Source organism: Triticum urartu, chromosome 6 (genome assembly GCF_003073215.2).
Source record: "Triticum urartu cultivar G1812 chromosome 6, Tu2.1, whole genome shotgun sequence".
NCBI classification, from domain to species: domain Eukaryota; kingdom Viridiplantae; phylum Streptophyta; class Magnoliopsida; order Poales; family Poaceae; genus Triticum; species Triticum urartu.
In genome coordinates, this window is record NC_053027.1 from 4854594 (window position 1) to 4877722 (window position 23129).

At 48.5% G+C, this 23129-nt stretch overlaps 2 protein-coding genes and 1 long non-coding RNA gene across 3 annotated transcripts; 2 read left to right on the top strand and 1 right to left on the bottom strand.

The window, feature by feature from the left end:
• Positions 1 to 3924: 3924 nt before the first annotated feature.
• LOC125513645 (receptor-like protein 2) lies at positions 3925 to 7563 on the top strand. The gene has a single exon (XM_048678808.1). The coding sequence runs from the start codon at positions 5464 to 5466 to the stop codon at positions 7561 to 7563; it is 2100 nt and encodes a 699-aa protein (XP_048534765.1). The 5' UTR covers positions 3925 to 5463.
• A 667-nt stretch (positions 7564 to 8230) lies between these two features.
• LOC125513646 lies at positions 8231 to 10161 on the bottom strand. Its single transcript, XM_048678809.1, has 2 exons — positions 8548 to 10161; positions 8231 to 8428 (listed from the first exon to the last, which is right to left on the bottom strand). The coding sequence occupies exon 1, from the start codon at positions 10159 to 10161 to the stop codon at positions 9283 to 9285; it is 879 nt and encodes a 292-aa protein (XP_048534766.1). The 3' UTR covers positions 8231 to 8428; positions 8548 to 9282.
• A 647-nt stretch (positions 10162 to 10808) lies between these two features.
• On the top strand, positions 10809 to 12028 carry LOC125513647. The gene is made up of 3 exons (XR_007286067.1): positions 10809 to 10942; positions 11047 to 11356; positions 11576 to 12028. It is a non-coding gene; the product is annotated as an uncharacterized LOC125513647 (long non-coding RNA).
• Positions 12029 to 23129: the final 11101 nt, after the last annotated feature.

Genomic DNA, 23129 nt, shown 5'->3' on the forward strand with positions numbered 1-23129 from the left:
TTGTTTCGGTGCAAATGGGTCAAAATGAAGAACATATCCATGAAGGTGGCGGACGCCCTTACTTTTACAAATCCCCCCGAGGCAACTTTCCATTGCAACCCGATTCCAGCGGGCTATACTCGTGTCTTGGTTGATGAGGTGGTGGACCAATATTCGGGGCTAGAGCTTGACATTCCTGGAGATGACGATGAGCACACATTAGGAGAGGCCAACCATCGTATCATCCTATGGAGAAAGGATTGCATCATCTTTCGAAGGCCACCGACACCGCGTCATCCGACTCCTCGTCGCAGTCCGCCACCGAGTCAGCAGACTCCCGCTCCTCCAAGTCCACCAACGCGTCAGGCCACTCCTCCTCCAAGTCCGGCACAGCTTCAGGCCACTCCTCCTCCTTCAAGTCCGGCAAAGCGTCAGGCCACTCCTCCTCCAAGTCCTGCACAGCTTCAGGCCACTCCTCCTCCAAGTCCGGCACAGCTTCAGGCCACTCCTCCTCCTCCAACTCAGCCACGTCAGCCGTCTTCGCCGCCTCAGCAATCACGGAAGAGAGTCGCCTCAGCTATGGTGCATAGTGGTACAAGTCGAGGTAGTACTGGAGGTACAGACGGAGGCAAGCAATTTCAATATGGTCCAAGCCTCGCGCCTCTTCCACAGAGGCCTTACGACAAGTCCGAGGAGGAAAACGTAGCCATATCGAAGGCCGAGGTGGAAGCCCATTTTGCACCGAAACCGCCACCGCCGCCAAGGGAGAGAGTGCCTGTGGAAAAGATTGACCACTTCATTCGTATGGCTAGAGCACCAGCTCCCAAGCCTATTGATACAGACTATGAGCGCCACATCAAGAAGTTAAATCGAGCACGTCTACAGAAAGAGGCGAGCTCGAGCTCGAGCAAATCAGCTGGCAAAAGGAGCGGTAAAACCATTCCCCAGCTGGGAGAACAGGCGGCGCAATCAATCCCCCCGCTTGTTGTGCCAACAACACATGAGAGTAGGCGCGCCCAATATTATTGTGGGCAAACCGTTAACGTTCCCGGGGTGGGCGATGTGGTAATAACCGAGGAGCATATTGCGCAGGCTGAATCGATCGGGATCACTGTTGGACAACTCCTCGATATCGAGCCCATGTCTCCGACTAGAGAGGAGGAAATAAAACGGAAATATGCTCGGGGCCAACCTTTGGTCGAGCCAGAGGAAGTCAATAAGCTCCCAACGAGAATGTATGAATTGCATCAATGGTACATGGACATTACCAAGATTTTCAATCGAGAGTCCCTCATGGTGAATGTCAACAAGGAGCATTACTACCATGAGAAAGCTGTGACCGTTGAGTATTCAGAACTATTTCAGCTATACAATAAAGACGCACTCGACAAATCTATCGTCAGTTGCTATTGTCTGTAAGTGGTTTCTTTCTGTAATTTAAGTCTCAAGCTAGCTGTAGTGATCATTTTGATCAATCATTACCTGTAATTATCTTCACTATATTCTTTTCTGTGATATTATGCAGGATGAAGATTTATGAAATGAGAAAAGGTGAACGCTATGGCATTGGGTTCGTTGACCCCAAATACCATTAATGAATACACATGGAAAATAGATCCATATCACGAAAAAAGTGTAGAGAAAAGCATGCTACAGTTCTTCAAGGAACTCAAATACAATGAAGATATACTACTTCCTTACAACTTCCAGTGAGTCACACTGTCTTGTACTACAAATTCTGTTTTTCCCTACTAGCTATAACTACATGTTTTTGCTTACATATGCCCGCTTAATTAAGACATGCAAACGTGTGTGCATGCAGATTTCACTGGATCTTGTTAATCATTAAAATTGATGAAGGAACAGTTGAAGTACTAGACTCACTACTTAAGAAAGCAAGTGACTACACCATCGTGAAGGGGATAGTCAACAGGTAATTTCAATCATTATTAACTATATCTCGGCCTATTTAATTAGTTCGTCATTTCCTGATAATAACTATTTAATAACCCATTTATTCATTTTCTTTGTCGGCGGGCAGGGCTTGGGCAAAGTTCATCAGGGCCACTCCAGGCCCATGGAAACAAAATCTGAAATGGTATCGACCCAAGGTAAGTAATTAAGTAGTACTAGCTAGCTGCCATCTCTTTAATTATCATGCTTGATTAATTATTATCTGATCAAATTTCATTCTCGTAAAGGCCCTGAAGCAGGCGCCGGGGAATGATCTATGTGCATACTACGTTTGCGAGAACATTCGCATGATGGCGTCCGAAAGGAGCAAATCTCAAAGACAGGAATGAGTACGATATCGATTGTCAGAACACTATTCACAATTTTTACACCATTATCGATATCTAGTCACACAACTAATACACATGTATATTGATCTCCTTCTTAACAGTTCAAAGAGGTGCGGGACAAGCTCCTAGCACAGGACCGCATAGAAGCAATTCAAGAGGAAATATCGGGATTTTTGCTCGACCAGGTTATAGATCCCAAAGGAGAATACTATTACTCGCTACCGCCCCCATGAACCACTTCCAATTGTTATCGTGCTCCGAAGGCACCAATTAGCTAGGCTAATGCCACTGGCTCCGAAGGCACCTATGTGTGAATTAATTAATGGTGGTTGTGAGACATTCGATGATATATATATATATATATATATATATATATATTATGATCGGTTCTACTAGAAATTCTATTTATATATATGCATAACGTGTACAATATGTAGTATCGTAAAATACCAGCAAACGAAAAATAATTAAATGGAAAACACAAAATTAAATGAAAAAGAAATCATAAACCCAAACCCCCCCCCCAACCTTTTAATACCGGTTGGTGACACCAACCGGTACTAAAGGTCTCCCTGCCCCCGAAGCTGGCTCGTGCCACGTGGTTGCCCTTTAGCACCGGTTCGTGCTGAACCGATACTAAAGGGGGGGGGGGCTTTAGTGCCTACATTTTAGCGCCGGTTACCAAACCGGCCCTAAAGGGCCTTACGAACCGGTGCTATTGCCCGGTTCTGCACTAGTGGGGTATTGCCAAGCCAGCATAACAATATCCTCGGGGGGATTGCCAGCCAGCATACAATATGATATTGTAGGAGTGTCAACATTTGCATGGCAACTTATCTTAGCCAAACTTATTGTATATGTCCCTTTTGGTCGTCCACAAATGATCAATTTCGATTTTTAAGAAAATGATCGGTTTCTGACAAACTTTTTTCCTACTAATAAAAAATAGGCTTACAAGCTTTGCAAATAGTGCTAGTGTTTTGAGTATACACATAAAAATTCTTTTATTTTACTTTTAAACTAATGAAGTTGGTTCCAAGATATGACACAAGTGTGCATTTACACGCAATGATATACACCCCTATAATATTAAGTGTATATACAAATTGGTTGCCTTGTATTTAGCCCAGCTGAGCTAGAGAAAAGTTGGTATGAACCTTTTCTCGCTAACCTAAGCTAGTTGCACTGTTGTATGAACTTCTGGGAGTTGACCTAGACTAACTCAACTGTACATATCTTAACCTAGAGACCACATATGTGCATGTAGAAGTCAAAAATAATTTAGAATTTCATACCAACTGAGAGATTGAGATTGATGTCTTGTGTTTCCGGCAAGTTGTTTAACTGAGAGATTGATAGCTCTAGTAACAAAAAATGACAAGTCCCGCAATAGATATTGACAAAGCATGACACTCTCAAATGAGCTACCTCAACTAAGCCCAGTCCAACTACTACCTAGAAAAAGAACACATGCCCATTAAAATTACCCCCTTTTTAATAACCTTTTAGAAGTTATACTGATAGGTGTTCTGATCACCAAGTCATACTAAATATATTAAATCCAACAGCGGTCAATTGAAGTAGAGAGAATAAGCTAATTATTTTTACTTTACCTTTTTTATACTAAAATCGCCTTTAGCCAGTGTGCAAAGGGTTCATCTCTCTACTCGAGACCTGCTTTCCCTATCTGAAGTTCATCTTCACCTGTTTTGTCTTTTTACAATGAAATTTTTGATGAGATCACAATCTTCAAAGAAAACGACATGCCCCTCAGCTGACGATCATCTCCTTCCAAGTGGGGAACAATGACTCTCTTGGGTGGACTTTTTGCACAAAGCAATACTAAGAATTTGAGGTGGACTTTTTGTACAAAGCAGTAAGAATTCGAGACCTCCACAAAGTCGTAAAGTGGTACACGTGCAGTCGTAATCTTCAAAGTCTGTTGTCATGTTTTTGTACGTCATAATGATCAGAGTAATTTGTAAGAGAAGATTGCATCCGAGTAGCAGCAAACCTTAATAGCATCGACGCTTGATTTAATAGGAAATGTTATTAGTCACCTGTACAATGATCCATGACATATATGCACTCCATTGAAATACAATGACACTCTACTTGACACAAGATATTATTAGCCACTCGACTACCAGTGAGACATCGGTACTCGACACTCGACTTAACACTGCATATTATTAGCAGCTCAGAAGAAAAAAAATAGGCCGCGTCATAATGACATCACCGAAAATTTCAAACAGAAAATATATAACAAAACTGACAGAATCCGAATGGACAGCTCTTATTTTTTGTTTAGGAAATGGCAGTTTAGTGTGCTTTCGGAATGTACAGTTTCAGGAAACTGTCAAACAAAAATATTCAGAATGGACAGTTCCGTTCGCACGCTCTTTCTTCACTAGACCGTTGCTAGTTTCACCACGACACCGTGCATCCACTATTTTTCACACAACAAGTACACTAAGAATTTTAACACATGGATTCATTTAGCTTGGCTCTGGTGCTGCTGCTCTCTTTGGTCTCTGCGACCAGCTCCTGCACCGAGCTGGAGAAGATCTCCCTTCTCTAGCTCCTCGCCGGGCTCTCTCGGGATGGCGGCCTCACGAGAATCCAGCAGCATTCTATTGAAGTTGAGAGAATAAGCTGGAGCAAATAATTTTGACTTTACCTTTATTTGACTCTGAAATCGCCTCCAGCCACTCTCATTCCATGTCCAAAGGGTTCTTCTCCCTCCTCGAGGCCTTCTTTCTCCTTCTAAAGTCCACCTTCACCCATTTGGTCGTCTTAGTGAGATTTTGGTTGATGTCAAATAATTATAACTCAAAAGAAGAGAATCAGAGATGAGCTTCTACGTAAGTGCTCACAGACACATGCCCGTCAACTGACGATCGTCTCCTTCCAAGTGGGAAACTGTGACTCTGTGAGGTGGACTTTTTGTACAAAGCAATAAGAACTTGAGTAGCTCCGGAGCTCTCACAAAATCCTAAAGTGGAGTACGAGTGCAGTTGCAATCTTCAAAGTCTGCTGTCATGCTTCTGTACGTCACAAACAGAATAATTTGTAACACAGTTCCGTTTGCACGCTCTTTCTTCATTAGGCCATTGCCAGTTTCACCACAATACCGTGCAGCCACTACATTTCATACAACAAGCACACCAAGAATTTTAGCATGCCTCCATTTAGCTTGGCTCTGGTGCTGCTGCTCTATTTGGTCTCTCCCACCAGCTCTTGCATCGAGCAGGAGAAGAGCTCCCTTCTCCAGCTCCTCACCGTGCTATCGTGGAACGGCGGCCTCACGGCGTCATGGCGGCACGACACTGACTGCTGCACATGGGAAGGGATCACCTGCAACCAAGATAGGAAGGTTACTGATGTTTCACTGGCTTCTCGAGGCCTCGAGGGGCCCATCTCGCCGTTCCTTGGCAACCTCACCGGGCTTTTGCGCCTCAACCTGTCCCGGAACTCGCTGTCCGGTGGCTTGCCACTGGAGTTAATATCATCCAGCAGCATCCTTGTTCTTGATGTCAGCTTCAACCGCCTGACAGGAGGCCTGGGTGAGCTGCCATCTTCAACCCCTGTGCGGCCTCTGCAGGTACTCAACATCTCAAGCAACTTGTTTACAGGCAGTTTTCCATCCACAACATGGGAGGCGATGAAGAGCCTGGTCGTTCTTAATGCCAGCAGCAACAGGTTTACTGGTCAGATACCAACTACACCATGTTTTAGCGCCCCATCTTTTGCCGTGCTTGAGCTCAGTTTCAACCAACTCAGTGGAAACATCCCTCCAGGGCTCAGTAATTGCTCGGCGCTGAAATTGCTTGGTGCTGGCTACAACAACCTCAGTGGTACACTTCCAGATGAACTCTTCAAGGTAATCTCGTTAGAGCACCTCTCATTGCCTAACAATAGGTTAGAAGGAGCTCTTGATGGCATCAGCAAGCTCACAAATCTGGTCACCCTTGATCTTGGGGGGAATGAGCTCAGCGGCAATATTCCAGAGTCTATAGGTGATGTGAAGAGATTGGAGGAGCTGCATTTGGAACACAACAACATGTCAGGGGAGCTGCCAGCAGCTCTAAGCAACTGCACAAATCTTGTAACAATTGACCTCCAGGCAAACCAATTTAGCGGAGAACTTACCAAGGTCAACTTCGTAAGTCTGCCCAATCTAAAAAAACTAGATCTTCTTTCCAATAACTTCACCGGCACAGTTCCAGAAAGCATATACTCCTGCAGCAAGCTGACTGCACTACGGCTATCTTACAATCCTTTCCATGGTCAATTGTCAGAAGAAATAGGCAATCTGAAGTCCCTGTCATTCCTATCACTTGCTAATAACTCTCTTACAAATATCACAAGAACACTTCGGATCCTAAGCAGTTCCAGGAGCCTCACCACCCTTTATCTTGGGTTCAACTTCCTGCATGAGACCATGCCAGAGGATGTCAGCATTGATGGTTTCAAGAATCTCCAGGTTCTTTATATAAATCATTGTTCATTGTCTGGAAAAATACCTGATTGGTTATCGAAGCTACCGAATTTGGGGATGCTATTTTTGCAAGGCAATAAACTAACTGGGCCCATACCTGAATGGATCAGCAGCCTAAAATTTCTCTTCTCTCTAGATATATCAAACAACAGCCTTACAGGGGAAATTCCAAGTGCTTTAATGGAGATGCCAATGCTAGAATTAGATAGTACTGCACCAAAGGTATTCTTTGAGCTGCCTGTTTGGAACAAGAACCAATTTCTGCAATACCTCACGCCCAGTGCTTTTCCTAAAGAGCTTAATCTAGCCATGAATAATTTCACTGGTATGATTCCGGAGGAGATCGGTCAGTTACAAGGACTATTTTCACTTAACTTGAGCTCCAACAGATTATCTGGAGAGATACCAGAACAGATCTGCAACCTCACGAACCTGCAGATGCTCGACTTGTCCGGTAATCATCTCACTGGTAAGATTCCAGCTGCATTGAACAATCTGCACTTCCTTTCCAGATTCAACATTTCTAATAATGACCTGGAAGGCACTATTCCAAACGCGGGCCAGTTTAGCACGTTTCCGGATTCTAGCTTTGGTGGAAACCCCAAACTGTGTGGCTCTATGGTTGCAAACCATTGTGGTTCGGCAAAAGCAAGTTCAGTTTCCATTGACCCCATAAAACAGATTGGTAGTGAGGCCATCATCTTTATGACCGCCTTCTGTGTTTTCTTTGTAGTAGGAGTCCTATATGATCAGAAAGTCTTAGCTAGACATTTTGGCTAAAACCATGTAACCGTTATCACTGCTCACAAATGGTTAATATTTGTAAATATCGAGTTTAGAAAATAAGAACATTTGACTCTGCAGTCCAGCAAAGGGAATCTACAGGGAAAGCACACAAGAGGCGCTCCAATGATATCTTATGACAAAAATGCCATTTTTCGTCTCCTTTGTAGCCTCTCCTGCCTAAAGCTGATTAGGTAAAGAACATTTCTTTCCATTCTCTCCTAGCTAAAGCTGATTTAGCAAGAATACTTCTCTTTAGTGATAACCAGAAATAAATCTTGATTTTCAGATGTTTAAATTACCATGTGTAAAGAGCTAACCAGAAGCCTTGCCAATCAGACCAACTTTGTGTCCCTGTTGTTGTCAAGTGCACCCCTGGTGCAGGCTGACTTCATTTCTTCCTACATAAGTAGGGTGTATCGCCCAAAAGCATCCTCCTGAACTGCTAATGTAAATACGTTAGATATATAGACACCGTGGAACCACTAATTTCAGAACAATCATATACAGTTTCATGTCAGAATTATTTTTACTGATTCTCCCACGAGCTAACAGCACGGTGCATAAGAAAGCAAGTAGGCACAAAATCTATTTTTGATTGTGAATATGCATCAAGAAGATCATGTGACAGCAGATGTACCATGGAACCTGAAAATTTTGCATATGTGAGCACCAAATGTCATATAAAAATATCAATCAACTTCAAATACAAAACAAATATGTCCATAAGTTGGGGGATTTCAAGCAGGTCAAGCAAGGTACTGTGGTTGGCTAGAAATGCCTGGTTGAGCTTCCCCTCTTCCAAAATCTGCTGCGCTGACTCGACAATATTAAATTTCGTATCTCCTCTTCCTGCAATAAGCTGCGCTGACTCGACAATGTTAAACTTCATTTCCTACTTCCAACATGGCATGAATCATATATGAATAGAATTGTATTGGGATGGCGTAAAGGCTGTGTCAGGAGATGTGGAAAATTCACCTTCCACTTGCATAATTCGGTTTCCCAGTGTTAGTGAGAGACATTGATTCAACAGACATGATGGCTGGTCGGCGTGCTATTGTGGCTGCGGGCCGGGCTCCTAGCAGCAGCAGCAGCCGGCCATAGCCACCGCTGCCGCAGGCCGCTGGGTCGTTGGCCCCAGGTTGAAGTGCACTGCCACGGGTCAGAGCTTGAAGATGGCGAGGAGGGCGAGCGGCGGTCGGCGGCGTTGGGGGGGATCTGGCCGCTGGGCGACGTGAGACGCCGCCTGCGGGTGAGCCGGGAGCCGCAGCGACGGGGAGAGCCGCCGGTTGTACGGCGACGCGGCGGGGAGGAACGCGGCGACAGATGCGCCGGGTCAGCAGCACCGCCGGAGGGAGAGAGACAGATATGCAGCCGAGGCGATGAAGCAGTTGGACGGAGCTCATCCAAAGGATGGCGACGCGGCCCAAGGTGCCTGGCCCAGAGCTTGGCCCTGGAAGGAGCCTGTCGTACTCACGCCCTGAAGGTGTTTGCGAGAATGTCTCTGTTTGCACTTTGCACAGTATGCCGTGTCGACTGAAGCTTATTTGCAGAACACGATCATTTCATTCCACCGCAGATAAGATCAGTGCCAACCTCAGGAATAAATGGTGGCAATTGTATTAATCATGTCCACCTAGTTACATACTGAAAACAGCTTTCAATCTTGCTGATCAGTATACTCCACCTAGCTACTACATACTGAAAGCGGCTTCAATCTTCTTGCTGATCAATGAGCATCGGAGCGACTAGTCTAGCTAACACTTTAGCCACCTTGTGCTTATAGAGGAAGGTTGGCATGGACAGCTCGCTCGGGTCCGGTGACATGATGAAGGTCGGCATGGGCAGCTCGCTCGGGTCCGGCGACACCATGAATGTCGGGCCAGCGAACAAGGATGCCTCCGAGTCCACCTCCATCTTAGCCAGAGCCTTCGGCTTCTTCTCGGGCCGGTCCATCAACGGAGCGAGGCCAGCGAAGGGTGCCACCACGGTAGGAGGGGTCGGCTTCTTCTCCGACGCCACAGGACCAGCAAAGAGTGTCGCCTCCGAGTCTGCCACCATCTCAGTCGTAGGCTCTGCTTTCTTCTCCGACAGGTCGATCGACGGAGCAGGGCCATCGAAGGATGCCACCACCGAGTCTGCCACCATCTCAGTCATAGGCGTCTCCTTCTTCTCGAACCGGCCGACTGACGGCGCCGGGCCGACGAGGAGTGATGCCTCCGAGGCTGCCACTATCTCGGTCGGAGGCCTCAGCTTCTTCTCGCACCGGTCGACTGATGGCGTACGGTTCGCCGGCCTCTTCCAGTTCTCCCTCGGCATCTCCCCGCGGCCGAAGCGCTCGACGCCGCCGTTCAAAGTCCCGACACGGCGGAGCGTCTTGTCAGTGAGCCAGCTGGAGCTCCGGGAAGCACGTCCGGAAAGGTCGATCTTGTCTCTGATCCAACTTCGGCTCATAGAGGCACGTCCAGGCTGCTGCTTCTTGGTGTCCAGCTCTACACGAGCCGTGTACACCGCCGGAGGAGGCGTCAGGAGGAGGCAGCGCGCCGGGGTAGGTAACGGCGGCGGCAGAGTCGCAGCGACATGGCTAGCCATCTCTGCAAAACAAAGAGCGCAGCAAAGAACAGAGAGACCAAGTGATTGCACAGACAAAACAAGTAATACTAGAACAATTGCGATGCTAAAATTCAAATGATCGGAAAAAAAGGAGAGAAGCTCGCCGGATTCTTTGCTCGCCGTCGCCGGGTTGTTAGGTCGCCGGGAGAACGTCGCGCGTGATCAATCAAGGAGGCGGCTTGCTCGTCGGATCGAAGGAAAAGTGCGATCTATCCCCGCAGCCCGGCTGATATAGATCGACCCCCGAAACCCCGTCGCGTAGAAACCACGCAATCCGAGTTCGACTCGTAACCGCCGCCGCCGCCGCCGCCGCCCGTGGTCCAACCGCCGGAGCCACCAGCGACGCACCGTATCCGGTCTCTCCTCCTCTTCGTCGGTGGCCTGGACCCCACGCCTCGAACTTCTCCAGGGCGTCCCCCGCGGTGGCGCGTCTGCACCGGCATCCCGCCGCCGGGTGCCATCCTTACCTTACCTCGGCATCGCGACCGTTGTGGGCTTGTGGCCGCGGACCTCTGCTACCGCGCCGGCGCACGAGTCGCAGCTGGAAGAGCCCCGGAGAGGGACCAGAAGTAGCGCAGCGGCGAGATGCCGGCCAGGGTTCTCGCTTTCCTCCTGCGCTGATCGCTGGTCTTCCTCGGCGGCTGCAGCTGACTGCTCCACGGATGGAGCCTCCAACCTTCACAAAGCCAAGCACGCGACGAGATCAGCATCATCCTCGCCTACTTCCTATTCGTGGGATTCCTCGTGGCTATGGACAAAGGTAAGGCAATTGGTGCGTTTGTCAAGTGTTTGATGAAATGCATGAGAAGCAGCTACAGATTGAAGCTACCTCAGCATGAAATTCCTCCATTTCTTTGCTTGCAGGTGTTTCAAATGTTCCATGTGGCCTTGGCATATGGAACAAATTCTGGGAAGTTCCACAACTTCTTGTATCTCTGAATGAAGTTTATCGTCTTGAATCTTCAGAAAACAACTCAATATTTGAAGTGCTACGATAGACATTCATCCAGTGTCCTGTTGCATGCCCACATATTCTCTCTCAGTTACTAACTTGTTTGGACAGACAGATGAATGACAGCCAGCCATTGAATTCCTCCTGGGAAGTTCTGTCACCGATTGGATCTCTGGAAGAAGAGTTTCTTCATCTTGTGCTTTCAGAAAACACTTGTTAGCGGTACTGCAATTATTGTGCCTTCTTTGTATCACCACATATTGTTTGTCCTGTTGAGAGCAGAGTAAATTGCATTTTTGTTGTATTGTCTTGAGAGCAGAGTAAATTGCATTTTTACTGTCTTGTCTTGAGAGCAGAGTAAATTGCATTTTTGCTGTATTGTGGTCATTGTATATGTTGAAAGTTTATTAAGTAACCCTGGCTATTGCTCTTTATTTGCAGCGCTCTGGATACCATCCTCCTGCCGAAATGCAGAGGCTTTTAGGTATATTGAGCATACTGCAGGAAACAAGACGAGATGCCGGAGATTCGAGGGCATGGATGGGTAGAAGATGATGTGGTTTTAATCAACTTTGGGCCGTTTATCCTTCTGGGGAGTTTTGAGACTGTGATATGCCATATTGAGCAGCTACGCGTATCTCTATATACTTGTAGTTTGACTCATAACAATTTGGATAATTTTTGTCCTGTTCCTTGAACAATTGTACACTTTGGCGCCATCTATATACTTGTAGTTTAAGACTGGGATATGCCATATGAGCAGCTATTCATAAATCTACATCATTGTATTTTTTCAATTATGATATTTTGGATAATTGTGTCCTGTTTGTTGAATAATGGGTTGTATATGTGATAGTTTTGACCAACAAGTGTATGTGCTGCTTGGTTATGGGAAGATCTTTATGTCCATTTTTCTGATGAGGTTGCCATATAAGCGGCTATGTATATATCTAGATCATTGTATTCTGAATAATTTTGTCCTGTTCCTGAAACAATTTCACCCTTCGTTGTCATCATTTCCTGGAGTTTTGAGTCTGCACTCTGTGCCACTTGTACTCATTGCTGGTCATGTTTTGTTGTGCTATTAGAGTGATGGTATGGTATAATAGAAATGCATGCATGACCACATAGAGTGGCGGAGCTATGCAAGAAAAGTTGGATGGGCCGGCACAAAGGAAGCCAACTATTTTTACCCACATGACCTAGTTTACTCTCGGTCCTACATTGTATTTGCTATGTGTTGGGCGGGCCATGACCCATTTTCCCAACACATAGCTCCGCCAATGATCACATATATATCACTTCCACGGGCCATTGGCTGTGTAATAATCTAAGTAGTCCAACGTTGTCTTTCTCTGCTGGTTCATCCCTCGCAAAATAGGGAAACAAACTATTTGTGAGCCCCGCAAAAGACGAACTCTTTTTGTTAGAGAAGGAAGATGAAAAACATTGTGTTCAAATAAGTTCTTTTTTATTTCTGATGAATTTTTATAATAGATCTGATTCATTTTTGCAAAAATGTAAGTTTTTTAGGGGATTGTGTTCAAGTAAGTAACTCTATTCCATTCGTTGCATCAGGTACATTTTTTTTTGAGAAAGCCTCATCCCACTTCATTCGACAACAATGGTCAAAGGAATTGTTACAGAATCATGTGCGTAGCCAAGCCACACATGCTCACCAAATCTAGGTACAGAGAAAATTTAGCAAAACTATCTGCTTCATAATTTCTACGTCTAGTCGTACATAAAATGGCATGACTCAAAATCATTTCTTTCTCGCGTTCAAATTCATTATCACCGCACCACTTGTGTTGGAAATATGAGCAATTTACCGAATGATTTTATTAACAGAAATACTAGATAAAGCATGACTAATATAGTAGAGATAAAACAAGTCATGCGTTCGGACAGAGAGAAGGTAAAGAGAATTTCATATATGAACTTGAACTAAACACATCTAGCGTTCGGACAGAGAGAAGGTAAAGAGCATCTGTATATATGAACTTGAACTAAACACATCTAGAACAGACACTAGATGAAATTGCATATATGAAGTAGAACCTAACACATGTAGGACGGAAAGTAGAGCAAAGAACTGTGTCATGACATCTAACAGAAAGAGTAAGAACACGTACGAGATAGCAGCAGTGGAAGTGCTGGACTTGGGGTCGGTGTCCTCGCCTTCCATGTCGTCGAGGAGATCGTGGACGTCGGGGAAGAAGTCGTCGTCGGGGAAGTAGTCGTCGGCGACCGGATCGTCCGTGATGAAGCAGCCAGTAGTCGCGCTGAGCGCTCTCCAAAAACCTTATCACCCTTCTCCCGTACAGGACTCAAAAGGTGCGGTTTCGGAGGCCTACTGTCCCGACCTGCGGTGCACGCCGCAAGCCGGGATGGGGAAGATCGTAGCAGCAACGCAGTGCTCAGGAACTTGTGGCGAGAGGAGGAAGAGGTTCTGGTGCGTCTCTCTGGGAGGAGCGACCTCCCTTTTATAGGCACAAGAGAAGGAGGCGAGAGGGCAACGACGGGAGGCGAAACGAAGAGACGGAGGCGAAGCGAACAGCCAGCAGCCGAAGGGCTGCACCGTTCGCATTCGAACTCCACTTTTGCAAAAATCTTTTCAGCTTCCGTGTGACCTTTCGTATACCCGTAGTGCGTGGCAAAAATTTAGAAATTGGCTCGGCTCATTCCCGCAACCCGCGGCACGTCGTGACGAGGCGTGGCGTGGCGAGGCGGGCGGCGGAGGAGGAGCGCGTGTGGATATCCCTCTTGTTCTCATGCTCATACAAGTGGGGAAAGAACCTCCCTTATAAGGAGGTCCAACTCCCACTCAACTAGCAATGTGGGTGAGGGAGTCCTGGATTAGGGAGTCTCCGGACAGCCGAACTATATCTTTCGGCCTGACTGTTAGACTATGAAGATACAAGATTGAAGACTTCGTCTCGTGTCCGGATGGGACTCTACTTGGCATGGAAGGCAAGCTAGGCAATACAGATATGTATATCTCCTCCTTTGTAACTGACCTTGTGTAACCCTAGCCCTTTCTGGTGTCTATATAAACCGGAGGGTTTTAGTCCATAGGACAACAGACAATCATACCTTAGGCTAGCTTCTAGGGTATAGCATCTCTGATCTCGTGGTAGATCTACTCTTGTACTACCCATATCATCAATATTAATCAAGCAGGACGTAGGGTTTTACCTCCATCAAGAGGGCCCGAACCTGGGTAAAACATCATGTTCCCTGCCTCCTGTTACCATCCGCCTTAGACGCACAGTCCGGGACCCCCTACCCGAGATCCGCCGGTTTTGACACCGACATTGGTGCTTTCATTGAGAGTTCCTCTGTGTCGTCGCCGTTAGGCTTGATGGCTCCTACTATTATCGATAGCGATGCAGTCCAGGGTGAGACTTTCCTCCCCGGACAGATCTTTGTGTTCGGCGGCTTTGCACTGCGGGCCAATTCGCTTGGCCATCTGGAGTAGATTGAAAGCTACGCCCCTGGCCACCAGGTCAGGTTTGGAAGCTTAAACTACACGGCCGATGTCCGCGGAGACTTGATCTTCGACGGATTCGAGCCTCTGCCTTGTGCGTCAGGCAGTCACGATGAGTACGATTTAGCTCTACCATCAGACAGTGTTCAAGAGATCGCACCGGCAGCCGCTCCGACCCTCAATTCGGAGCCAGTTGCGCCGTCCATGGACGGGTGGATGGACCCCGCCACGGAGGCCTTACCCTCAGCGGCGATCGAGCCGAACATCGACCTTACCTTGCACGAGAGCCGTATTGTTAAACTGCCAGATCTTTCTCCAGCCACGGACTCCGAACCGCCTGCGCCCGTTCCTATCGAATCCGATTGAGCGCCGATCATGGATTTTACCTCCGCGGATATCTTTCAGCACTCGCCCTTCGGCGATATACTGAACTCATTAAGGTCTCTCTCCTTGTCAGGAGGATCCTGGCCGAACTATGTCTGGCAGGACTGGGATGCGGACGACGAAGAAATTCGCGGCCCACCCACCACCCACTTAGTAGCCACTGTCGATGAGTTAACCGACATGCTCGACTTTGACTCCGAAGACATCGACAGTATGGAGGACGATGTGGGAGACGAAGAGGAACCACTGCCCGCAGGGCACTGGACAGCCACCTTATCATACGATATATACATGGTGGATACACCCAAAGAAGGCAATGGCGACGAGACAGCGGAGGATGACCCCTCCAAGAAGCAACCCAAGCGCCGACGTCAGCGGCGCCGCTCTAAGTCCCGCCAAAGCAAAAGTGGTGATACCGGCACAGGAGGTAATAACACTCTAGATAGTGCCGAAGACAACAACAACCCCCTCCAGCAAGAGTTAGAGCAGGAGGATGGAGGAGCCAGCCCTCCTGAGAGAGCGGCAGATGGAGAAACTGAGGATGATAATTACATGCCCCCCTCCAAAGACGAGGCAAGCCTCGGCGATGACGAATTTGCCGTGCCAGAGGATCCCGTCGAACAAGAGCGCTTCAAGCGCCGGCTTATGGCCACAACAAATAGCCTTAAGAAAAAGCAGCAGCAGCTTCAAGCTAAACAAGATCTGCTAGCTGACAGATGGACTGAAGTCCTCACGGCCGAGGAATATAAACTCGAGCACCCTCCAAGAGTTACCCAAAATGCAGGTTGCTACCTCGACTGGAGGAAGAAGCATATGACGCGGCTGATCGGCCACCTCGTGGCCGTGATAGAGAGGCATTCCAGCCAAAAGCTCAGCCGGCACCCCGACGCCATTCAAATAAAAAAGCATGGGGAAACACACCAGACCTGCGAGGCGTATTGGAGGACAAAGCAAAACATGCAAGATCGATCTACGGATCACGAGGGCGCGCCACTATGCGAGACGATAAACGTCACGCAGGATACAGTAAAAGTAAATCCGGTCGGGCCGAACACAGCGGGCAAGACCCATTCGAGCTGCGTCGCGATATAGCCCAATACAGAGGCGCCGCACACCCCTTATGCTTCACAGACGAAGTAATGGATCATCAAATCCCAGAAGGTTTCAAACCTGTAAATATTGAATCATACGACGGCACAACAGATCCTGCGGTATGGATCGAGGATTACCTCCTCCACATCCACATGGCCCGTGGTGATGACTTACACGCCATCAAATACCTCCCACTAAAGCTCAAAGGACCAGCGCGGCATTGGCTTAACAGCCTGCCAGCAGAGTCCATTAGCTGTTGGGAAGATCTGGAGGCCGCATTCCTTGACAACTTTCAGGGCACTTATGTGCGACCACCAGACACCGATGACTTGAGCCACATAATTCAGCAGCCAGAAGAATCGCCCAGGCAATTCTGGACTCGGTTCCTAACAAAGAAAAATCAAATCGTCGACTGTCCGGATGCAGAGGCCCTAGAAGCTTTCAAACACAACATCCGCGACGAGTGGCTAGCCCGGCACCTTGGTCAGGAAAAGCCGAAATCTATGGCAGCCCTTACGACACTCATGACCCGCTTTTGTGCGCGAGAAGACAGCTGGCTGGCTCGCAGTAACTGTAGGATCGAAAGTATGTCTAGAGGGGGGTGATTAGACTACTTGACCAAATAAAAATCTAGCCTTTTCCCAATTTTAGTTCTTGGTAGATTTTAGCTATCTTAGCACAAGTCAAGCAATCTCCACACAATTCAAGCAAGCATGCAAAAGAGTATATGAGCAGCGGAAAGTAAAGCATGCAACTTGCAAGAATGTAAAGGGAAGGGTTTGGAGGATTCAAACGCAATTGGAGACATGGATGTTTTTGTCGTGGTTCCGATAGGTGGTGCTATCGTACATCCACGTTGATGGAGACTTCAACCCACGGAGGGTAACGGTTGCGCGAGTCCACGGAGGGCTCCACCCACGAAGGGTCCACGAAGAAGCAACCTTGTCTATTCCATCACGGCCGTCGCCCACGAAGGACTTGCCTCACTAGCGGTAGATCTTCACGAAGTAGGCGATCTCCTTGCCCTTACAAACTCCTTGGTTCAACTCCACAATCTTGTCGGAGGCTCCCAAGTGACACCTAGCCAATCTAGGAGACACCACTCTCCAAGAAGTAACAAATGGTGTGTTGATGATGAACTCCTTGCTCTTGTGCTTCAAATGATAGTCTCCCCAACACTCAACTCTCTCTCACAGGATTTGGATTTGGTGGAAAGAAGATTTGAGTGGAAAGCAACTTGGGGAAGGCTAGAGATCAAGATTCATATGGTTGGAATGGAATATCTTGACCTCAACACAAGTGTAGGTGGTTCTCTCTCAGAAAATGTGTATTGGAAGTGTAGGTATGTTCTGATGGCTCTCTCCACGAATGAAGAGTGGGTGGAGGGGTATATATAGCCTCCACACAAAATCTAACCGTTACACACAATTTGCCAAACTCGGTGGGACCGAATGGTTAAACTCGGTCGGACCGATTCAGCAAACCTAGTGACCGTTAGGATTTTCGGTGGGACTGAGATGCAACTCGGTAGGACCGATATGGTTAGGGTTAGGGCATAACGTAATCTCGGTGTGAGACCGATTACACAAACTCGGTGGGACCGATTTTGGTAATAAGCTAACCAGAGAGTTGGTCAGGTAAACTCAGGTGGGACCGATTCGCTCATTTCGGTGACCGAAATGTTACAAAAGGGAAACAGAGAGTTTACATTGCAATCTCGGTGGACCGATCGCTCATCTCGGTAACCGAAACAGTTACGAAGGGAAATAGAGATTACAATCCCATCTCGGTGAGACGAGATCCCTATCGGTGAGACCGATTTGCCTTAGGGTTTGTGGCAGTGGCTATGACATTTGAAACTCGGTGGCGCCAGATAGAAAGAATCGGTGGGGCCGAGTTTGACTTTTGGTTTAGGTCATATGTGGATGTGGAAGGTAGTTGAGGGTTTGGAGCATATCACTAAGCACTTTGAGCAAGCAAGCCATTAAGCAACACCTCATCCCTCCTTGATAGTATTGGCTTTCCTATAGACTCAATGTGATCTTGGATCACTAAAATATAAAATGTAGAGTCTTGAAGCTTGCTTGAGCCAAACTTTTTGTCCTTAGAATTTTTGAGGGATCCACTTTCCTCATCCATGCCATGCCATTCATTGAGCTTTTCCTGAAATATTAATCTTGGAATAATGTTTAGCTCAATGAGCTATATGTTGTTAGGAATTACCAAAACCACCCAGGGTAGTTGCATCCCCCTTTTTAGTAACAAAGCATAAATAAAACCATTGGTTAACTTCGGATACCAAGACGGGCATATAAAACTAGCAGGCACGCTCGCACAAACATAAGCGCCGCATTCGCGATAATACTGAAGTACGGCAGTCAATTGCCGATATTCAAAGCTCTTAAACCCGGTTTGCGAAAGTCCACATAAAGCACTCGGGCGCGTTGGACCGTATACCGTCACACGCTCGAGTCAAATACACGGCACCCCGACTAAGCCAGACCACCACACCAACAGGGAGTTGTGGAGTGTGTTCGTCAAGCAGGCCCTTCTACAAGTTAATTTGCCGAAACAGGACAAGGAAGGCCGCTGCCACAAGCTGATGGCGTTGGAGGAGGCGGCGCCGGGCAGTCACACTATAGGACAAAAAGCCACAAGTGCGGACATTTGTGTGAACGAACGCACCCACACCAAGAGTGGACCGCTCAGGGACGTATATGCGTTGGAGCCAGTCGCCCCAAAGTTCAACCCATTGGGTCCTCCTACGATCACTTTCGATCGCAGGGACCACCACTAGTATCCGTCATGGCGGATTCGCCTGGTTCTGGACCCAATCATTGATGGATTTCACCTCACTCGAGTCCTTATGGATGGCGGCAGCAGCCTGAACCTGCTTTATCAGGACACAGTGCGCAAAATGGGTATAGACCCCTCAAGGATCAAACCCACAAAAACGACCTTTAAGCGTCATTCCAGGCGTAGAGGCCCATTGCACAGGCTCAATTACACTGGAAGTGGTCTTCGGATCCCCGGATAACTTCCGAAGCGAAGAGTTAATCTTCGATATAGTCCCGTTCCGCAGTGGTTATCATGCACTGCTCGGGCGAACCGCATTTGCGAGATTCAATGCGGTACCGCATTATGCATACCTCAAGCTCAAGATGCCAGGACCTCGTGGGGTTATTACAGTTAATGGAAACACAGAGCGCTCTCTCCGAACGGAGGAGCACACTGCGGCCCTCGCAGCAGAAGCGCAAAGCAGCCTCTCAAGGCAATCCACCAGTTCGGCGTTTCAAGACCCGGACACCTTCAAGCGCGCTCGGAGTAATCGGCAACTAGACCGCCTGGCACGATCTGAGCTCGCGTAGCAATGCGGCCCCCACCCCAGTCCCAGCCAAACGGCGAAATCCGTGCCACGCGTACATAATTACGCATTAAAAATACCATGGCACAGGTGGGGAGGGGGGCACAACTACGGCACGCTCCAAGACGCGGCTCTAAACCGCTAGGGGGCTTCCCGCTTTGTTATTTTTTCTCTTTCAGGACTTTAATCTCTGGAAACCTTGATTCCGGCAGCATGATTGCCGAACACATGATGCAGCAACCAAGAGAGGCAGAAAGCTACGTCACACCATGGAAACTCCTTAGGTGGATTACGATAACGAGTGAAATATTTTGTTTAATTACTATTTCCTTGGCTTGCCCTTGGAAGGGACATAGTCCTACTTTTTGCTTATCGCACTATCTGTTGTATCATTCTTGCTTTAACGCACCCTTTTGAAATAAACAATGCATACATACGACTATTATTGCATTCTTGTTATATATATGTGTGTGTTCATTAATGACACCTGCAACCGTACACTTTGGTATGGCCAACACACTAGGGGCTTAAGTACCCCACAATATGGTGTGAGAAGTCCGAACACTTTCACAAGTGCGGCACCCCGAACTTATAGCATTATATGCATCAGCTCCGAATCATGTCTTTGGTCAAATGTTGGGTTTGCCCGGCTCCTATGTTTTGGTACCTTACGTTCCGCTCTATCGGCTAAGGTAGCGCTAGGAGAACTACTGCGATTGTGCCCCGGTTCTGCTGGGCTTAGACCTCAGTAGAGAAAGCTAAAACTGACTGTCATGATAAGGCGAGAGACTGGTCGCTGTTCGGCGAGGTTTTCGGAGTCCCTAAAGACTTATGCCGCTTAGAGCGAGGAGCCGGTCCTGTCCGGCTTAAAGGCGTGTATCGCGCCCCGAATTCGGCCTTCCGAATACCAGGGGCTTCGCCGAAATTTAAAATTATAGAATTCTATGGCTAAGTGAGAGTGATAAAGCATTATTAGTCCGGTTGCCTTGTTCGCTGTGCTGAGCACCTCCCTCGAAGGACCCAAAATGGGAACAAGAGTGCTCAGGTTTATCCCGAACACCCCAGCACTCGTGGCATGGGGGCAGAAGCCGAGGACTAGCCATCTCTCAGATTGGATAAACAGCCAAACAGAAGGTAATATTTTAAATTCAAACAAGCGTTGCATAGCGCATATGAAACAAGTTTTCATCATACAGGATCACACGAGCAAGTTTACTCAAATATTACATCCTTTGAACATTCGTCCGCTACAAGACGGGCACCCTTCAGGACACCCTCATAATAAATTTCGGGGGTGCGATGCTCCTTGCCCTGCGGCGGTCCCTCCTTGATCAGCTTCACGGTCTAGCTTGGCCCATTGCACCTTCACGCGGGCGAAAGCCCGGCGTGCACCTTCGATGCAGACAGACCGCTTGACGACCTCCAGCCGTGGGCAGGCGGTCCACAAGCCGCCTCACCAGGCCGAAGTAGCTGTTCGAAAGGGCGTCGCCAGGCCACAGCCGGACTATAAAGCCCTTCATGGCCTGTTCGGCCGCTTGTGTAGCTCGACCAGCTGCTTCAGCTGGTCGCTCATAGGCACCGGGTGTTCGGTCCCAGTATACTGAGACCAGAACAGCTTCTCCGTTGAGCTTCCCTCCTCGGCCTGGTAAAACTGTGCGGCATCCGACACGCTGCGGGGCAAATCTGTGAATGCTCCTGGAGAGCTCCGGATTCGGGTAAGTAATAGGTAATTTACTTTCACATGCTTGCTTTGCATATAGAATGCCTTACCCGCCGCTATTTTCTTCATCGCGTCAATCTCCTGGAGGGCCTTTTGGGCTTCGGCCTTGGCACTCTTTGCGCTCTCGAGGGCGCGGCAAGCTCAGACTCTCGCGTCTTCGAGTCAAGCTCCAACGCCTCGTGCTTCGTCACGAGAGCCTGGAGCTCTTGCTGCACCTCGCCCACCCGAGCCTCTTGCCTTTCCCGCTCGGTGCGCTCCTTGGCCGCTTTATCTTCGGCCTCGGACAGCGCTTGCTTTAGGGTCGCCACTTCGGTCGTGGCCCCTGGCAAATTCATGATGATCCTGTCATTTTGCAATCGCATTCTTTTTATACATATCCATAACTAGGTATACTTACCTTTGTTCTCCTCGAGCTGCCTCCTTGGCAAGGCCGAGCTCGTCCTGGGACCCTTTAAGGTCCTGCTTCAGTACGGCAACCTCCGCAGTCAGTGCGGCAGATGCCAGCAGCGAAGCCTGCATATGCATATTGACATACTTATATTAGACTCCTGCGATATTGTTTGATCCTCTGTTCGGCTTTTCTTTGTGAACACCGAACAGAGCATCAGGGGCTACTGTCTATGCGGTAATATTTTTCCTATATTTTAAACACTTACCTCAAAGCCTGTTAGAAGGCTGGCACAGGCTTCAATCAGTCCGCTCTTGGCGGACTGAACCTTCTGGACCACCGCACTCATAATAGTACGGTGCTCCTCGTCGATGGAAGCGCTGCGAAGCGCTTCCAGCAGATTGTCCGACGCCTCTGGATGGGCAGAGGTCACCGGTACAGGCGTCTTGCCCCTCTTGGAAGAAGGCTGCCTGCCCGAGTCCGGAACCACTGGAGGTTCCGGCGCGGTGTTGGGCTGAGGGCCGAACTCGGAGCCCTCAGGGGCCCTGTCCCCTCTGCTCCCGGAGTCCGGAAGGTCGCCTTGAGGTGCCTCCGGAATTGTCTCCCCTCGGCCCGGTGCCTCTTGAGACAATACCTCGGCGTCGTCCGCAGGGTAAGGGGAGGTGGCGGTCGAAAGTGGATCGCTATCCATATCCGACGAGCCCAGGGAGCCGTCCGACGATACATCGATACGGGCTCGTGGCGGCCTGCATAATCATATTCGGCGTTAGGGGAAGCAGTGCAACAGAGGAATGCTATGAGTCACTCTAGTATCTGAATACTTACGACTTCCCCAGGGGCTTGGCCCTGGGCAGCCACTCGTCTTCGCCGTCGGCGGCGGTGGTAGAACTGTCCGGAAGGAGAGTCCTTCCCTTCTTGGACCCTTCGGCCTCCCCAGTTGGGGCGACCTTCCTCTTCTTGTCTCTTCCATCTGGAGGGGAGCATCTTCTTCTGCCTCCTCATCTTCGGGGAGGAGTGTGCCATAGAGTCATCAGATGGTGAGTCCGATGACGCCTGGCATCGGGAACTCTTTCGGGCTCCCTTGGCCTTCTTGGTCTTCTCCGACACCGTATAAGGAGCCGGAGTCAGCATCTTCGCCAGGAGAGCGTCTGCTGGGCCTTCGGGCAAAGGAGCCGGACAATCGATCTGTCCGGCTGTCTCTTGCTAGTCCTGTCAAAGGCACGGGAGCTTAGATCCCGCATAGAATCAAACTATGGAAAACAAGTATCCTGTGAGAGGTAAAACAGCTTACCACGCTGGCTTGGCGCTTCGCGCAGAATCCGCGGTCCTCGGTAGTGGGAGGGGGAACCTCGGCGCTCTTGAATAGCACCTTCCAGGCATCTTCGTGAGTTGTGTCGAAGAGCCTGTTCAGAGTTCGGTGCTGGGCCGGGTCGAACTCCCACAAGTTGAAAGCTCGTTGTTGGCACAGGAGGATCCGGCGGATGAGCATGACCTGGACTATGTTGACAAGTTTGAGCTTCTTGTTCACCATGTTTTGAATACATGTTTGGAGTCCGG